General features: G+C 39.8%; 1 protein-coding gene across 1 annotated transcript in view; it reads right to left on the minus strand.

The window, feature by feature from the left end:
* The window catches only part of NCKAP5 (NCK associated protein 5), a 1124153-nt gene that overhangs the window by 230784 nt on the left and 874646 nt on the right, over positions 1 to 18723 (minus strand). The window contains 3 exon segments of the mRNA XM_029607891.1: positions 65 to 166; positions 5166 to 5343; positions 6083 to 9837. Coding sequence (XP_029463751.1) covers positions 65 to 166; positions 5166 to 5343; positions 6083 to 9837 — 4035 coding nt within the window.

Below are 18723 nucleotides of genomic sequence, written 5' to 3' on the forward strand. Positions count from 1 at the left end.
GACAAGACACCACCATTAAAATTTGAGATTATACATACAAATAATACATAGCAATAAATTAAACATAATAGAAGGGATTCTTTGTACCTATCATGTGGCTCTGGCATGTCGATTCCGTAGCAGCATCGACTCCATCATCTTGCACATTTTCTGCGATCACTTTGATCTACATCATGACAAAAAATCATGAGAGAGAAAAATGATTTGGTGAAATATATTCTGACTGCAGTACAATACTACGAAGCACAAAGTAACCCACTTCCTGAAACATGTCGGCTCGACATTCCATTCCATTTTCAGGAGAGTATTCTTCACCTGAACTTATCTTCCTAATATTTATCCTGACTAAACAAGGTCCAAAACGTGCAAAAAAATGATCATTTACTTCATATTCTGCAAAAAAAATTAAAGATAATAGCTTTGGAAATAAGACTTGATGCTAAAAAAAACAACATATAATTTAAAACTATCAGGAAATTGTAAGATGTAAAAGAGGTACAATTCTTCCAGCAGAAAAATAGTTTCTGTTCCTGTTTGTTTAAAATAAGAATAAATAATAGAAAGGTTTCTTGGCTCGGCACATGCAGTTATCTTTCCTCCTGTGTCTCCCAGCACAGAGGCACTGGGTGAACATAAGGTATGAGAGATGCATCATATTAAGTGAGGTTTGAAGTCCACTGCATGTGGATTCTTTTTCTAATACTTCAACTAAAAAAACATTATTATCCTGGCATAAAAGCTAACAACTCAATAACCTAGTAAATCTTTAATGAGTACGCTTAAGAGAAAATATTTAATTATGTGGCATGATAGGGAGACCTGGAGAAATATAGCACAACAATTAATGTTAAAATGTTAATTGTGTGCTGTATATAAAACTCATGCTTCTATACAGCTGAATAAATGTTGGAACATCATTGCTATATGGAGAATGAAAAGCTATATGACATTTTTGTGTTACTTTTGAAACTATTCTCCACAGTTTCTTGTTCAACAGGGAACAAAGTGGACTTTTTGTATCAGGAGAATGAAGAAAAAAGTAGGGTCAGTATTATTTCATGCAGTTTCAAAAGTTAAAAGTTACTTTCTTTTGAAAAATGTTATTTTGTCTTTTTTTTTTAATCTAAGAGCTTTAGGACACAGTCATAACATTATGCTCCTGATTGGATTAAAAAAAAAGTGTCTTATCGGGAAGCGTCCTCACTACCACTGCCGAACCTGCAGGGCAAGGACTCTTTTGGCCTTTCAAAGTTTATTATAGCTAAGACATTTCAGAATTAAACCGTGACAAACAGCTTCAACTCAATGCCTTCTTTCTCATGGCTTGAAAATCTTGACACTGCAGACAGTATTAAAAGTACAATTCATTATTACTCTACATATCTAATTAAACTTTTACACTGACCTGCCAAAGGGATCATAGCTCTTGAAAGTTAGTCAAAAATATATTAAGTTAGCCCAGTAAAAAAAACCAAAACCAGGCATCAGCTACAACATGTTTACTTGCCTTTATTTCTATAGCAGAGTTGACCACCATGGTAAAACATCATTTTAGTTACTTTGTCATCTCCATTTTGCCCTATTTCACTACAACTGGCATTGGTTATTTTTCAGGGACACAATTTTGCTGCAGTCCATAAGGAAAAAAAAATGATAAACCAACACATTTGTTTTATCTTTGTGATCATTCAATCTTCCAGGATACGAGCAGAAATAGAAAAGATTTTTTTTTTTTTTTGAAGACCTGTCAAGCAGTGTTTGGAAACCAAAAGATTTCTTTCCTCTCACAAAGAAAGCTTGCTCAGGAGCTACCTAGAATTAATAGTAGCTTGCAGCTAAGCTGCACACAATCATCACAAATAAAACGGAGCGTGTTTGTTGAAAGTATAGAGGTGAATATTTAGCGGGCTTGTCTGGCCCAAGTTTGGGGCTTAGCTGGGCAAACTTGGGATTTTTGAATATTCCGCCCCTCTTAACGGGGTAAGTTTTTAGCTGGGAAAAACATTACCAATTTAACTGGATAAAAAAGGGGGAAGTGTGGAGGCATTTAGGGGGGTGGGGCCTAAACTTAGCTGGGCAGCGCTGCTATTTAAGCATTGCCCAGGGCAGGTGCAAGAATATTTGGCGCCCTCAGCGAACCTTTGGTTATTTGCATTCCCTTCCACTTACCTATTGGCGGCAACTCCATCACAGCTCTCCCTCTTACCCACTGCAGTGGCTCCAGCACAGCAGCCCTATGAGACTCACTCTGGTGGAATGTTGCCACCCCAAACATTATGGTGCTCTAGGTGACTTCCTAGTTTGCTTAACAGAAGCACCAGCCCTGGCGCTACCTAGATAAGTATAACGCAGTAAGGTTGGTTGTGGTGCAAAGCAGATCTAAAGTTATCCGGGTGCGTTTACTCTGAAAACTTTAAGCCTAACTGGCTATATTCAGCATATGACTGGGTAAGATTAAAAAAAAACCCATAAAAAGCCACCATCCCCAAAAATAATTTTTAAAAAATGTGGGAACCACAGCGGCTGATACCTCCCCACCGCTCCCTTGTATGAATGGAAATTGACCCTTCTGTAATTAATGAAGAGTCAATCAGGGAAGAAGAGACGTGAATAAATTAATACATAAGTATCAGGAGTTGTCAGAGCTTGGCATGATTATGTATTAAGCAAGTGAGAGGAGGTATAAGACCTCACCCTCTCCTCTCTATATTGGAGAATCTGGGGTGGGAGGGTGGGGGTGAGGATTTTTGCTATTTTAATTAAGTTAGGGGACTTAAATTTGCACTAATTGTTTGAAGATAATGGGGGGAGGGGGGGGAGGAGATGGGAGAGAGGAGCTCCATGCTAACTTTTTACTTTTTTTTATAATCAGTGAGCTGATGAGCAACGAGGTTATTCAGATAACTGTCTGGGTTTACTGAATATTGACCTTACAGTGAACATCCAGGGTAACTACTAGTGCTAAATTAGCAAAGGAGGTAATTTTCAAAAGAGTTACACACGCAAAATTAGCATATATATGCGTAAATAGCGTGTACCCATGTATATGCTATTTTATAAACATCAAAAGTACATGTGGATTTTCAGTTTTGTTTGCACATTTGCCTACGCATGAAAGGGGAGATCTAGGGGCGTAAAGGCGGAGCCAGAAGTTATGCACATAACTTGCTATTTTAAAAGAGATTCCCGGGAATACATTTGGCAGCTTCTTCACACAATTTTACATCTGCTAATTATCTAGCGCAATTGATATTCGACTTGTCTACTATTATTGGGTGGAAGGTCAGGGTGAACTGAGAGGGGTTCAGGGTGAAGTAGTAGGAGGGTCTCAATGACCTAGAGATGGGCTGGGTGAACCGGCAGAGTAATCGGCAAAATGGTGATTTCAAGTATGCGCACATATTTTAAAATATACCTACTTCCACGCATAAATCAGGGTTTTATGCAAACAATTTATATTTTTTTTCTTGAGCATGTGTTTATAAAATACGTAGAAAAAGTAGGCATTTTCAATGCATTGCTGATATTCGTACATGCCTGGACGTACATGTATTTTTATAATCTGCACGGACCAGATACGCAGAGGTTATAAAATACTATAGATCTCCGTGTACCCATATACACGTACGTGTACATGGGACCACGAGGAATTCTGTAAAAGTTATCCTCAAAGGTTTTTATTCCTAAAGAGGGTCAAGAAGCTCAGTAAATTATTATAGCAGTGGAAAGTGAAATCACAGCAGTGTGCAGGATGTTTTTGTATTTCTGTACAGTGAAGATATACCCTAAGCTGTCAAGGACCATATTAAATGGGACATAGTTAAATTGAGTGGCTCTGATAAGGGACACCGCTTCCCTATCAAAGTTCTAGATCAGTTGGATTGAATTTCATGCATATTGCACATTCCTCGACTTTCACTCTCTCTCCTTTCGATGACGCTACAAGGTCAGCCTTAGATATGCTTATAATTTGGGGTTTTATAATGCAGGGGACATCTAAATTTTCAAATAAGAGATGACACTAAGGAAGGCAAAAACAAAAAAGTCTATCTACAGCATTTATTCTGCACGTGATATCTCAGAATTTCAATGAGCTTGCATCAAGCATTTTTAAATGAAATATATGACTTAGAAATACAAATCTGCATCTGGCTATATGTAAAGGATCACTAGGACACTTAGAGCATTTAACATTTCAAATAGTGCAGTTAGGCTGACAAATTCATATTACAACTCCTGAAAATTTACCATTTTAAATTTCAATGAAATATTTAAATATTCTACATTAAAATGTGTTATCTTAAATGGCAACATCTTGTATGGCATTTTAATCATAATTCCCATTTATAAAAAATACAAAAAAACCCGGTACATAGTAAATATCAATGGATATGTCTGGGTTGGTGTGCAAGAAATAAAGCAGAATATATTGTGGTCAAGGTAAGAATTAAGTGAAGAATTAATATGCTTCATGAAGATAATCAGTCTAAAATAAATTTACTTTTGTAAGCTTAACTGCATATTGTTACAGCTAAGGGAAGATTTTAAAAAGGCATTTGTAGAAAACTACAACTGCCCACATATAATCAAATCTTTACACTTACTGGTTCCTATAGAGTTGAGAGTCCAAAACCATTTTTTGTGTCTGCATGATTTGTAATTTTTTTACTCCAAATTAAAAAAAAAAAAAAAAAAAAAGTGATGCCACAAGAACCTGAAGGCATAACTTTGAGAAGCATCCTTTACTGTGATCCTATACTTTCAGATAGCTTTCTCCTTTAAAAGTCAATCAAATTAAAAACAAACAAACCCCTAACCCTATAAACCATACTTTTCAGAAAAAAAAAATTAGAATTGAGCACATTGTTTAAGAACACAGCTGGGTGTACTTATCTACAAAACATATGGAAACAGGCTTTGTAAAGGAAGCAGTATATTTTCTGTTGGATCATCATCTTATCTTTAATAAAACTGCCATCATTCATATTAATTTGGTATTTATACAGCTAAAACTGTCTAGCTTATGTTATCTGAGCATGCCCTGCATGACTGTCAAGAAAATACAGAACCAACTTCCAAGTTCGAACAAAACTAACAATGCTTTAGTGCTTAAAAAAACCTCAAAAGAACAAAAAAACAAACAACCCCCCCCCCCCCAAACTTACCAATGTCTCATTCTGCATTTCCATATCAGCTTTCATTTTGCTGTTTTTCTTGTGGTTTCCTTGAGTGCTGATAGAGCTGCTGGGAAGAGAGGAGCCCTGGGAACTGCCCTTCGACACGCGCCTGTAGGAAACATTATTTGATCCACTTTCTGTCTGCTGAGCTGCTTTCTTATCAACTCTGCAGGTAGAAAGTGATTCCTCTGATAAATTACATTGCCCTTCTTCAATCACTCTACCTTTCCCATTCCTTTAATGTTTAAAGTAACCTCTTTGCACCTTTCTATCGGTAGACCTATGAGTGATAAATGTTTTTAACTAGCCTTGATCAAATATGCCACTTGCAATTTCAGGTTATATATCAATTTAGTCTAGCAGATATAATGATTTATTTTTATAGCTGGGATTGCTAAAAGGCAAACTGGAAGAGAGAGTATAAGCATTGTTGTGTCTTTATGGCCCAATATGAAGGCAACTAGAAATGCAATTACATCTGCCAGCCTACTAAATAACAGTGTGCTCATTAAAATCAAAGAAACTGATCTAATTGCCTTCTGTTTTGTACCAAAACACTTGCATTCATGGGTTCCAGTGCAAGCTGAATTTCCATCGTTTGATAAAACTTAGTACTCTCTAATTTCAAAGCTCACTAGTTTGGTAACCTCCCCCCCACTATGTAACAAACCACATGATCAATTCTCAGTGAGCTCAGCGTCAAAGTTTAACATCGTGACATAGGTGCTGCTCTGCCTCACTGGATTAGAAAAATGCTTTACTGGCTTATTTATCTGTATGAAGTTCGGAGAAACATACTTGGATTAGCCAGCAGGAGTAAATCAGGTTTTTTAGGAAAATGAATGCTCATTTATTTTCAGTTTTTAGATGGTGCCCTACTAAAAGTCATTGAACAAAATAGTTACCTATTTAAGAGCTCTTTCATGAACGTGTCTTTTTCTGTGAATTTTGTATTTGTGGATCCATTCTTCTGCTCCAACTGTATTTGGCTTGGCAAATCTTGGGAAATGTTTATATTCTTTTTATCTTTTAGGACACTATCTAGAACATCATCACTTTCTGTTTTTTCATTAAGCTCATTTTCTGCTTCACACTGTTGCTCATTTTTCTTTTTTTCTTTTTTTTTGTCTGCTTTGGCCTGCTTGTTTCCAAACCCTGCTCCATATTTAGTCTCTTTTTTTTCCACTTTGGGCTTGGAAGCATCTGTCTTTTTACTGCTCAAGGCTGGTAATTTACTTTTCCGAAATCCAAACCAATTTGCTATAGAAGGCCCAGTCTTTTGCTTGGTTTCTGTGCTTGGAGATTTGGTTTGCCCTTGACCCTTTTGTACATTTTCTTGGATACCCAACATGACTTTTTCTTCTATTGTAGACTGCACAAGAGACGCATTTAAAACACCTGTCATCTCAGATGAGTTTACGGAGTTCTCTGGTTTCTGAGACTTCTTTGACTCAAGTTTTGTCGGACTTTGCAATTTGTCCGTATTTTGAAATCTATGTGGTGATGAATACTTTGGTAAAGATTCCAAATTCATCTCTTCTTGATTCATCCCTTGCTCATTATGTAAATTTGTAGATTTTTCAATGCTTTGCTTATTGGTAGTAGATATGTCCCTTGCATCTTTCTGAGGTACAGATTGCCTCATCTCACATTTTGAAAGGTCATGAAACAAGTCCACTTTTGGAGGTGGCCCACAAGGTAGTTTACTTGGACTGCCTTGCTGACTCCCTGAACTGCTCATGCTTCCATAAGATCCTTGCCTCGAGTAGGAATGCTCTATAACTTTTGAAGAAGTTGAAGGGCTTACTGTAGCTGTAGTTGAGTTCTGTCTTGTTAAAGAGTTTCCTCGCTCTGCAGTGTTAGTAATAATATGTGTACGTACTTTTCCAGTTCCTTCAGAAGCAGAGGTAGTTGATTTCTCTACGGAATGAATGCTAAAACTTTGACTGCGTGCCTTTGCTCCATTCATGCCAAGAGCAGGCTTTAGGTATGTCTTGTTACTAGAAGATACACATCTCTTGATGAACTTGATTTCAATCCCATCTCCTTGTTCTGCCAAGATGTTGGGGCTTTCCACTGAATAAGGTGATGTTGGTTCAACCTTTGCTTCTACAGAAAAAATATCTTTTGTTTCTTCCTCAGTCTTTGCTACACTGGTTGCTAAAAGCATGGATTCATCATGCTTGGACTTAAAAGTCACATTGCCTTTTGATGCTGCATTTATATTGTCTTTTTCTTGTTTCCCTGGTACTGTGGAACTCTTTCTAAGCAGTTGCGGAGATTTTACAAATACTTTTAATCCAACAGGCAGGCGGGTTTTTATAACATTTTCCTGAGAATTTTGAAAAGCATTTATAGTCTCAGAGCTGCAAGAGACTGATGGCAACTGCGAATTATTGACCTGTGGTGTTAAAGGCTCATTAATACTGGTTGGGCGAGGCTGTGGCGATGTGGGCAGACTGCTTGGTGGTCTGTGTTTTTGGAGCATTCCATTGCCAGTTGTCTGCCCCTTTTTGTTTGAGAATAAACTTTGTGGAGAGTTCTCTAGCGGTATCAAGGCTAAGGCAGAAATTTTAGTGGCTCTCCTTGATTCTGATTCAGATACATCATGATTTTTACAGCGTAGCGGCTGATGGCATGATTTTGAAGAATTTTTTTTTGTAAAAACATTTGAGGAACTTTGGCATGTTTCCAGCGAGCCATGGGATGCCTGAGACGTGCACTTGCTTTGCGCCAATATTTTTGCACTAAGGTGAGTTAATTCAGCTTCAGAATCAGATGCTTTCATTTGCTTCTCATTATTAGGCTGGTTATGAAAAACAGCTGGATTTGAAGAACCCTTTAAAGGCGACAATTTAGAGTCATTCTTTGTTTCTTCGATGGGAAGAGTAGAACCCAGCTTTGTGGATAGAGATGGTGAAGCTTCGTAATTTGGCCTTATCAACAATGAAGTTGATCTGCCTGGAGGAGTTGGTGGGGATGTAGAGTGGATAGCTTTTGATCCTCCATTGCCGTGTTTATCCTTTGTTGGAGTTTCCCCATATTCACTGGGTTCTACAAGGTTGCATGATGACAATGAAAATCCTGGAACTTGGCTGCCAGTGTTCTTTATCCATTCATTTCGAGCTGGAATTTTAGAATTTCTAGGAAGCTGTGCAAGATGTTTTGGAATGTTCAGATTTGGTTTTGAATCCAGATTGCAAGGTGGGCCTGGTGCCTTTAAAAACCTTGAAAGTTTTACAGGAGGTGATGATGGTGACTTTTCTAGAATCGGGGGGTTGGTTGATGAGGTTGTACTAGTGATGTTACAAATTGTTTGAGATTTCAGAGGCAAACATGTTCCTTTACTAGGTATTTTAGTCAAGCTCTGCCTCTGATTATTTCCTGCAGGTAGAAATGATGTAGAGCTCGTCTTGCATGATATATTACAAGGTGATTTCAATAACTTTTGTGAACTTTCTAATACTATCCTGGTTGGGTTCAAAGGTTCAGTAGATACAATACTATTTTCATTCCTTATGGAGTCCTGCACAGTTTTTTCCTCATTTTCATCTTTGTCCATTTTTAAGATAGTGTAGTTTCTTGAGTCAGCTGTTTTGTGGATATTAGTTATTCCCTGAGGAAGAAGCTCAGTGTATTCTGTACTGGGCCTACTTTGTTGCTGGTTTAATGAAATTTCATTTCTAGTAAGAGTGACAACTCCAGTCTGATGAGAGCTGAATTCAATAGGTTCTCCATCTTGTGCATCAAATATAACAGTGACACATTCTTCTTCTGAAGTCTTTTTTATAACCTTTTGTTGCTTAATGAAATTAAATGTCTTTGGCTTAATATCTGAGTGTGTGGGTTCTTGTTTCTCCTCTTTATTAGCAGATAGAATTTGACACTTTTTCACCCCTGTAAGCACGCCAGCGTCTTTTATATCATGTTCGTCAGTCAATGAAGATAATAAATCCGAAGGGCTTTTCTCATCACTGCTTTCTATATGCAGTTCATCCAAAATTTCGTTGTCATCAGTATCTGACAGTTGTAGATTAAGGTCTTTACATCCAGCGTTAGTACGGCTTTTCTTCAGCTGCAACACAGGCAGCTCTGTACTTGTGCATGATTTTACCTCTGATTGAAAGCCATCAATGAAACTAGTCAGTTTTTCAGGTCTCTCCTTTGAATTAAAGTATGGAACTCTTTCCAATAAATGTTTCCCATTAGGCTCCCAATCAAATAGACTGTCTGAAATACTGTGAGTTAATTTGCTACAATATATTCCACAGTCGTTGCTCGGTACTTCATGTGGCACTGCTAACGTGGAGGACTCATCGTCTGCATCATCGTGTGAATCTGAATCGTAACAGAAAGCCTTCTTGTGCTCGGAGCAAATGCCACTCCTTTCTTTCAGCTTACAATGGGAATGCCCTTTATGGCTGCCGCATTTAATACCAGGGGAGTATATTCCTTCATTGGAGTCCGTGCAGTCCTTGTAACCCCACTTTGATTTAAGTGCTGGTGGTTCAAGTAAGCCTTTTCTTTTCTGTAGCTTCTTCAGCCCTTCCAAAATGTGGTTCTCTTTGATGCGAGTAGGAGGTAGTTCATCTATAGGGCTGGAGAGGCTGCTGGGCACTGAGGAGGCAATGCTTATTCTTTTATCCCAGCTTGTGGATGACTGTTACCAAAAAAAAAAAGTATGAATTACTGGGAGGCATTTCAAAGTCACAATGGGCCTTATGTGATTTAATTAATGACTGCACCAAACGCCATCATTATTTTAGATGTAAGAATCCACATTACTGAGAAAAACAAATATCATAAATGAGTAATTTTTTTTCCATTAACATGTTACACATTTGTTACGCTGCTGTGCAAGTATGCAGATCTTCAGCTTCCATTACCGTACGTGAGTATGGCTATATATAAATACTTGGTTTTAAATCTGAACTTTTATATAAATACTCTGCAGAATATTTGCCAGACTGTGATCTTCAATAATATTTCTCTATTGGAAGTATTACTGAAGTTTTTGTATTTGATGACTGAATTGAATTTTCAATACTGTAAACCGCACCGATTAGAACTACTCTGTGGAGCAGCATATACAAATGTAGAAATAAAATAAAATAAAATAAATAGTCGGAAAATTCTACACATTACTTTGTATAACTTTATCCTACAAGGATTGTTTTTGGGGGTTTTTTTTTTTTTTTTTTTTAATATACATTTACAAGCATCATCTGTTAACCAGGACACTTTCATTCTGCCCTCGCGAACAACCAAATTTCAGCTATGATATAGAGGTTTTTAGCAATGCTATAAATTAATGTAATCCTCACTTACTCTAAACTTCTCACTGTATTAATGTCCATTAAACAGTACACAAGCCTTCAAGCATTTCATGGACAGTAGCAAACAAAAATCATTCATCACAGAAAGGTAAAAATGATTAAATTAGATTTAACAGGATTCTGGTTCCAGGGTGAAAAAAAGAACACTATTCCACAATTTAAAAAAAAAAAAAAAAAAAAGATAAATACTAAAATCAAAGCATCAGAGGACAATTTTTAAAAGCCATTTATGTGGCTAATAGGAACTTGCACTGTATAGATTGGCTGTCTGATAACTTTCCTTCCTCAAAATGACTAGAAATGTGCGCGCTGTTGAACAAAGCATGTACTTTTAACCACTGGGGCACATTTTGGGCAGGATCAGAAAAACAACTGTAGGTTGTCTTTTCAAGTTCATTGGGATTTTTTTTTCTTTTTTTTTTTTATAAAATCTTGCCCACACCAAAAAAAAGAAAAAAAGAAAAGATGATGTGCAAAATCTGCGGGTACTTGTACACCCTGTACGTTTCACAGGGAAAGTAGACTATTCTTTTCTTTGAAATGTGGTGCAACGATCATGGGCACAAAGCACCCATGAACTTTGTTCCAAAAGTGGAGAGACTGAAAATCGCCCCATAAAGAACATGAAGGCAAAAAAAGCTGCGACGTGCCAAAACAGGAATCACAGATTAGAACGATGAAAACCAACGACGGGCTGATATTCCAGTGGGTTGGCATTAATGGTAAAAACTGTTGGACCCTGTTGCTGTGTGAGAAAAAGTAGAAGCTACCAAGATGTTGTGCACCATGATCCTAGTGCAGGTGAGGGATATACGAAGGTACTGGGTAGGTGGGAGAGTTAGGATTGGGGTAGAGGAGAAGGGGGGGGGGGGGGGAGGCAATCCTTTTATGAATTTACCCAACTGAGAATTTGCAGAACGGAGTCTTCTGGTATCGACCCAACCGAATTTTACATTTACATGGACTTGTCTGAGGGGGGGCAGGGGTGGGGGAACTCAGCCCAGCAGGGTCCATTTGTTAAACATTGAATGCAGGCTGGTAGTTGGGCCAAGGGACTCACACAGGACTTTTTTTTTTTTTTTTAAACTGTTCAGCTACCTTTAGCCAGATTTAAGCTGGGATATTCCACTGGATGCTTATCCTGCTGATTATCCAAAGAAACCTATAGCAGAGCATAAGGAAACAGTGTATCAAAAGTTAGCAAGAGAGTTCACTCATTCTTTAAAACACCTGTTTGCACCATGACACCTCTTAAAGAGCACCCAGGTCAATTTCAGCTCATTCATAATTTGTCAACAATTGTATCATTCCTGAGTTGTGATCAGGATAACTTGACTCTCTGGACCAGGCTATTAACCTGGGTGCCAGCCTTGGCCTAGGAACACTGCTTACAAAGGCAGACATTTAGGCTCATCTGTCTTGCTTTTGGTTATTGGCTTTCTTTTTGGATGATTTCAGGGTAATAGGGCAAAAATCTGGAATCCCACTGGCACATAAAAAAAAAAAAAAAAAAGAAAATACTCTCAGGGCCTCACTCAAAGAACTATTTTTTAGGTATGTAAATAGAAGCATTCCCTTATGATGTCAAGATTCCCAGCTTATAAATTGGTTAAATGAAGAGAAATAGTGAATTAACTTCTACCAGTTAAAAAACAAAACAAAACGTTAATTGGTCTCAAATTTCACTTGCAAGGTTATCCCAATGGGTAGGCTTTCCTATATCAGCCATCTCTCACCACTGCTGGTGTTCATAAAGCACCATTTCATTAGGTTGTCTAGGTCAATTTGTGACAGTCTTTCAATTAAGACAGCATTCCTCACATCACTTAATGGGAAGGCTATGTGGCAGAGAACCTTTTATATAATAGAGATCTTGAATTATTCATGACACTCCTAGGGAGCATGGTTTTGAAATTTATTTCAAGGGCACATAGTGTTTAGATATGTGCCTCCCTGCTTGACAGTCCAGTGAGGTAAGAAAAGGTATCAAAATCCTAGAGTTGTTCCCCATACAGTGAGATAAGAACACCTATAAGTAGGTCCAACAACATGGCAGTAGTGGAGGTGATCAACAGTCCATATGCCTGTACCCATCCGGTGGTGGTCCTTCTGAAAGAGATAGTACTGTGATGCCTTTTAAGTAGTATATCATTCAGGACTAGTTGCATCTCGGAGTAAATAATAAAAACATAAAAATTTGCCATACTGGGTCAGACCAAAGGACCATTAAGCCCAGTATCTTGTTTCCATCAGTGGCCAATCCAGGTCAAAAGTACCTAGCAGGATCCCAAAATGTAAACAGATCCCATGCTGCTACCGCACAGTGGTAAGTAGTGGCTATTCCCTAAGTTTACTTGGTTTATAACAATTTATGGACTTCTCTTCCAGGAACTTGTCCAAACCTTTTTTTAAATCCAGTTATGCTAACGGCCTTAATTACATCCTCTGGTAATGAATTCCAGAGCTTAATTATTTGTTGAGTAATAAAGGAGGCCCAGCCTCTCGAGGCAAGGGCCTCATAACTGGGCAGGCATGCTGTAGCCAGCACCAGGGTAGGGGGGACGGGCGGCCTATGGGGCACCCTGACTAGGTGGGGGACGGGCGGCCAATGGGGTACCGTGGCCGGTTTAAATCCCGATGAGGAGCCAATGAGACAAGAAGGCGGCATCTCAGAGCTCAGGTACATTAAGGGGTAGGTCAGGGAGGGGTGGCACATTTGTCGACTGGAATTGAGGTTTTGGTGTTGGGGGAGGGGGAAGGAGAAGGAGAAGGGGAGGAGCTGAGCACCAATGACTTTGCATAGGGGGAAAGTTTGGGGATGGCTATACGCAAAGCATGGTGCAGACCGAGATGATGGCCGGTCTGGGGGTGGCCCAATGAAGGCCTGGCACAAACAATAACCGGGGCCTGCAAGGCCAGGGGTGGGAGGAGCCGGCAGAACACTGCACAGAGTGGCAGTAGCCACAGGGGCATTCACGGAGCGGGATGCCAGTGGTTGGCGTTCCACCTTCATGGAGCGGAAGGCTGGAGTGGCATTCACGGAGCGGGATGCCAATGTCGTACCACCTTCACGGAGCGGAAGGCTGGAGGGCTGCCGCCTCCAACAAATAGAGGGGTGGGTAAGAGCATGTAGTTTTACCGGTGGGGGCATAGGCTAGATGTATTTCCAAATGTTAAGCTTGCTCAAGTATTGCTGATTGTTATGTTTTAAAGTAATGTTAATTGGCTGTGGCTGTTTCTTCCAATCAATAAAGGACAATGATTTAACTTACTGTGCATCTTTGTGGTCAAGGGTGGGAGGGGTGGGATGCCTGGAAGCTACGGCTTGCACAAGTTAAGAACTCTGATTGTTTTGAATGTGCTACTTACTAACTTCATGAAGTGTCCCCCTAGTCTTTGTATTTTTTGAAAGAGTATAACACTGATTTACATTTATCTATTCTATTCATGAATTTACAGGCCTTTATCTTATGTCCCCTTAGCCTTCTCTTTTCCAAGCTGTACAGCCCTACCCTCTTTAGCCTTTTCTCATAAGGAAGCCATTCCATCCCCTTTATCATATTGGTCACCCTTCTCTGTACCTTTTCCAGTGCAACTATATCTTTTTTTGAGATGCAGCAACTAGAACTGCACAGTTCTCCAGATGCTGCCCCACCATGGATCAATACTGAGGCATTATGACATTCTCCTTTTTATTCTCCATTCTTTTCCTAATAATTCCTAACATTCTATTTGTGTTTTTGACCGATTAGCCAGTTTGAACCTTTCTTCAAAATTGTAGCATTTGAGGACCTGGCACAGGCCTTTTTTGTGAAAAGTTATAATTCAAGGATGGTCTAAAGGTTCTGCCAAATCTCTGGACAAAAAAAACCAAAACAAACATCCTAAGCGAGACAGACTGTGGGTACATCCCATGTTTGCTTTGATGGATATGACACCAGGTTATTTGCATGTGTTTTGTTTTTTTTTCTTGCCCTTTCAGAGCACTGAAGTTCAGTAAATATAACTCAGTTACATCCAAGCCTTCTCTTGCAGCATGTAAGAATATTGCAGGGAGTAGTTCACAATTTTGTGGAAATTAAAGACTGACTCAAAGGAAAAAAGGGTATCCATCATATATGACGGTGTAAAGGGCTCGAGATTCTGCCTTTTTAGAAATGTCTCTATTCCAGGCCTTCAGACCACACTCATTTCCTTGGCTTCTGGTGCACTTGGATTGGGCCCCATTAGTTATCTTGCAATTCTGTGGATGATGACAAAGTCCATAGCGGAAAGACAACAATTTGGAGCTCACTCAATACAAAAAGGGCCATTGACCTAGGCCTTAACTGAGTCTCTCTCAGAATATCCTGGTAGTGGATTGGTGACATTATCATCACTATAGAGATTGAAAATCAAAAGATCTGGTCACTTAAATTAAGTAGTTAGGCATCTAATCTGTATAAATGAAAATGTCTGCCTGCTGAGTTGCTTAATTTTAAGCTTATTTTTATTAGGTGTCTAAATTTAGGTTTCTCAAAAGTAGGTGGGCCAGGGCAGGGAAAAGTAAATTAGGCACTGTGTACTGATTTCTATTTAGGAAAATAAATTGCAGGCATAGATTTAGATGCCTCAGTTGTCACTTTGGTTGGGTATTCAGCTTCCTTTGAAAATCAGCCTCATAGAACTTATGTTTGCCTTAAAGGGTCAATTTTAAAATCCCATTCTAATAACATTTGTGACAGGGTTCCAAAATTTGCCCCTTATTAGCAACAGCCTCTACAGGACTGCTTTCCAGCAGTGTGTGCCAGAGGTCTCAACAGATGGGAATTAGTAAGGTATCTTACTGTAGTGCACCACTCCTTATTAGGTGAAGTTTGAGATCTGGCTAAGGCTGATACTTCACTCCTCCTGGGCATGTGTGAATTAGGAGGAATGGAGAATCAGCCTTATTACAGGACTAAGGAACTGGGTGTCTCTCCTTGTGAAAGTCACTGATTGGGCCTCTCTCTCTCCACAGGGAAGGTCTAGAGAAGCAACTGGGGACTTGCCAGGCCTGCTGAGAAGCAGCAGCCCAGGAATTCCAAAGAGCCCTGGAATAAGTGTTCCTGAGGAAATACAGTCTGATGAGCTCCTTCAAGAGATTATACAGACCCTGCTGGATGAATGTACTGGGAGGTTACAGAAGAGAAAATTCACTAATCAAGCACTTCAGTCAGAGGCTCTAACGAAGAACAGCATATCTACCATTATTATATGTGGGATGTTTGCAGGGGTGAAGAGTGCATGGGGTAACCTACATGGAGCAGCAGCTATTACCCCTAACAGAAGGCATGGCAATTACTACCCTTAACCAACTGACTTTCATGATTTTGACACAACTGTAACATCGCTCTCCGCTTTGATGGCAGGGGGGGAGAAGGGGAACTGAATTCAGACCACGGTCAACGCTAGGCCCCGACTAGACATCACGGGAAAAGCACAGGACTGCTTCTATGGTCAAGCCCAAAAGTCCATAGGCAAAGCACGTTCAAGCAGCATTGTCTGAATCATCAAGAAGGCTGCTCATCCCGTAAAAATGTTGCCAGCAGTAATTTTGCTATGGGTTGTGACAATTGTTTGGTTTTGATTGTTAATATAAATACCTTTAACATAAGATTTGGGGGTAACCTGCACAAAGTGGCAGTTACTACCATAAGAAATTTGCTGGACACAGTGGGCAGAGTGGATAGACCATTTGGTCTTTTTCTGCTATTATTACTATGCTACTATGTGTTTACCACTCTGAGGGTGTCCATTTGTTAGATGTTGAAATTAATTTAACATCCAACAGGAAGCCTTGGAAGGCATTTATTGTTAGTTATTGATCAAGGATCTCTCGTTATTGTGGATACACAGACTGATCACAGATTGTCCTTTGTCTATGGTAACATACTAGAACTGTTACTTGTTCAGGTCAGCAGAATGTTGGAAGATTCTGGTTATCCATTAGTGTAACTGGGTGCAATCACACCAGCTGATGACTGGGATGCTGTTGTGACTATGTGCAGTCACACCTGTTAAACGCTGCCTAGCAAGGTCATGGCTGTGGATCAGATTGTGGCCACATTGAGCCATGTTTGCCTGGGGGTCCAGGAGGCCTGGGAGTAGCCTACCTTGCCGGGATGTGGCAGATGGGTTTCCCAGGCAATGGAAGATGTTTTGTACTGTTTTATAGTCTTCTCACAGGCTTTGTTAATATTAATTAAGATGTAGCTCTTGTTATCCAAATGACATCTCTGTGTTTACTTATCAAGCGGCTATACTGATGAGAGGCTTTGTGAACGAGGGACATGTGATCAGAGGGTTCGATAACTCTGGCTCTTCATGCTATATGAGTTCAGTTTCCTAACCCTCTTTATGGTGCTGGGTTGCATGATTATGCTGTTGAAAGCATAATGAACTTTATACTGTAAGATCATAACTCTTGCCTTCAAGATGATAAGCTGCCCTATGCTATAAAGCCAAACAGACTGTACAGTGTGGACTGGATTCAAATCCCAAGGGCGGTGCAAATTTCAGGCATAAAGGGGATTTATGTCCAGAAAAGGGCTGAATCAGCCACATGGCTTGGCTGACTTGGCCTTTTGTGGCATATGAATCCGCTCCACACAGGAAATATATGTTGGCCCTGGGGTTTGAACCAGAGTCTCCGATTCTCAGCAAGCTGAATCACTGGAAGACAGAGCTTTAATTCCCAAGAAATGCCCCTAATTTTGTTTGAAATATCCAAGATTTTATTCCCAATTTATAAATATAGCAGAAAACAACATGCACAAAAAGAGATGATAGTTTATAATACTAATACCATCCTACAAACCATTAATTTACTGTTTCTTAAGGTTCTAAATTATAGATAAATGGCTATGCTGTAGATCTTTAGTTCCACAAGGCAGGATATTAACTTCCAGTAAATGCATTACATATTGGTCTTTGATTAAGATACATTTTCTACAAAGTTCTCCCTCAGTGTAACGTTGCCCTGTAATGACATGCGCTGCGAGCTAGGAAAGCCCGGGGTTCAAATCCCACTGCTGCGCCTTGTGGCCTTGGGTAAGTCACCTAACCATCCTTCTCCTCAGGTACAAACTTAGGGGCTGATTCACAGAGCCACGATAGGTTCATGCGGTAAATGGCCTAATGAGGGGATAATGGCACAGTGCGTATTTCAATGAGCTCATTAGTGTGCAAATTAAATTTTAAATATTCAGACCCTTTACTCAGTACTTTGTTGAGGCACCTTTTCCAGTGATTACAGCCTCAAGTCTTCTTGGGCATGACACTACAATCTTGGCACACCTGGATTTGGGGATTTTCTTCCTTTCTGCAGATTCTCTCAAGCTATGTCAGGATAGATGGGGAGCATCGATGCACAGCTATTTTCGGTCTCTCCAGAGATGTTCAAGTGGGGTCAAGTCCAGGCTATGGCTGGGCCACTCAAGTTCATTCACAGACTTGTCCCGAAGCTACTTCTGAATTGTCTTGGCTGTGTGCTTGGGGTTGTTGTCCTGTTGGAAGGTGAATCGTCACCCCAGCCTAAGATCCAGAGTGCTTTGGAACAGGTTTTCATCAAGGATGTCTCTGTATTTTGGTCTATTCATCTTTCCCTTGATCCTTACTAATCTTCTAGTTCCTGCAGCTGAGAAACATCGCCACAGCATGATGCTGCTAACACCATACTTCACCGTAGGGTTGGTATTTGCTAGGTGATGAGTGGTGCCTTGTTTACTCCAGATATGATGCTTGGCTTTCAGGCCAAAGAGTTCAATCTTGGTTTCATCAGACCAGAGAAACTTGTTACTCATGCTCTGTGAGTGCTTTAAGGGTCTTAGGGAATAGCCACTGCTATTAATTGCATCAGTAGCATGGGATCTTCTTAGGGTTTGGGTAATTGTCAGGTTCTTGTGGCTTGGTTTGGCCTCTGTTGGAAACAGGATGCTGGGCTTGATGGACCTTTGGTCTGACCCAGCATGGCAATTTCTTATCTTCTTATGGCAAACTCTAAGCAGGCTGTCATGTGCTTTTTATTGAGGAGTGGCTTCCATCTGGCCACTCTACCATAAAGGCCTGAATGGTGGAGTGCTGCAGAGCTGGTTGTCCATATGGAAGATTCGCCCATCTCCAGAGCAGAACTCTGGAGTTCTGACAGAGTGACCATCAGGTTTTTGGTCAACTCCCTGACCAAGGCCTAC

The sequence above is a fragment of the Rhinatrema bivittatum genome, chromosome 6 (assembly GCF_901001135.1).
Source record: "Rhinatrema bivittatum chromosome 6, aRhiBiv1.1, whole genome shotgun sequence".
Classification (NCBI taxonomy): domain Eukaryota; kingdom Metazoa; phylum Chordata; class Amphibia; order Gymnophiona; family Rhinatrematidae; genus Rhinatrema; species Rhinatrema bivittatum.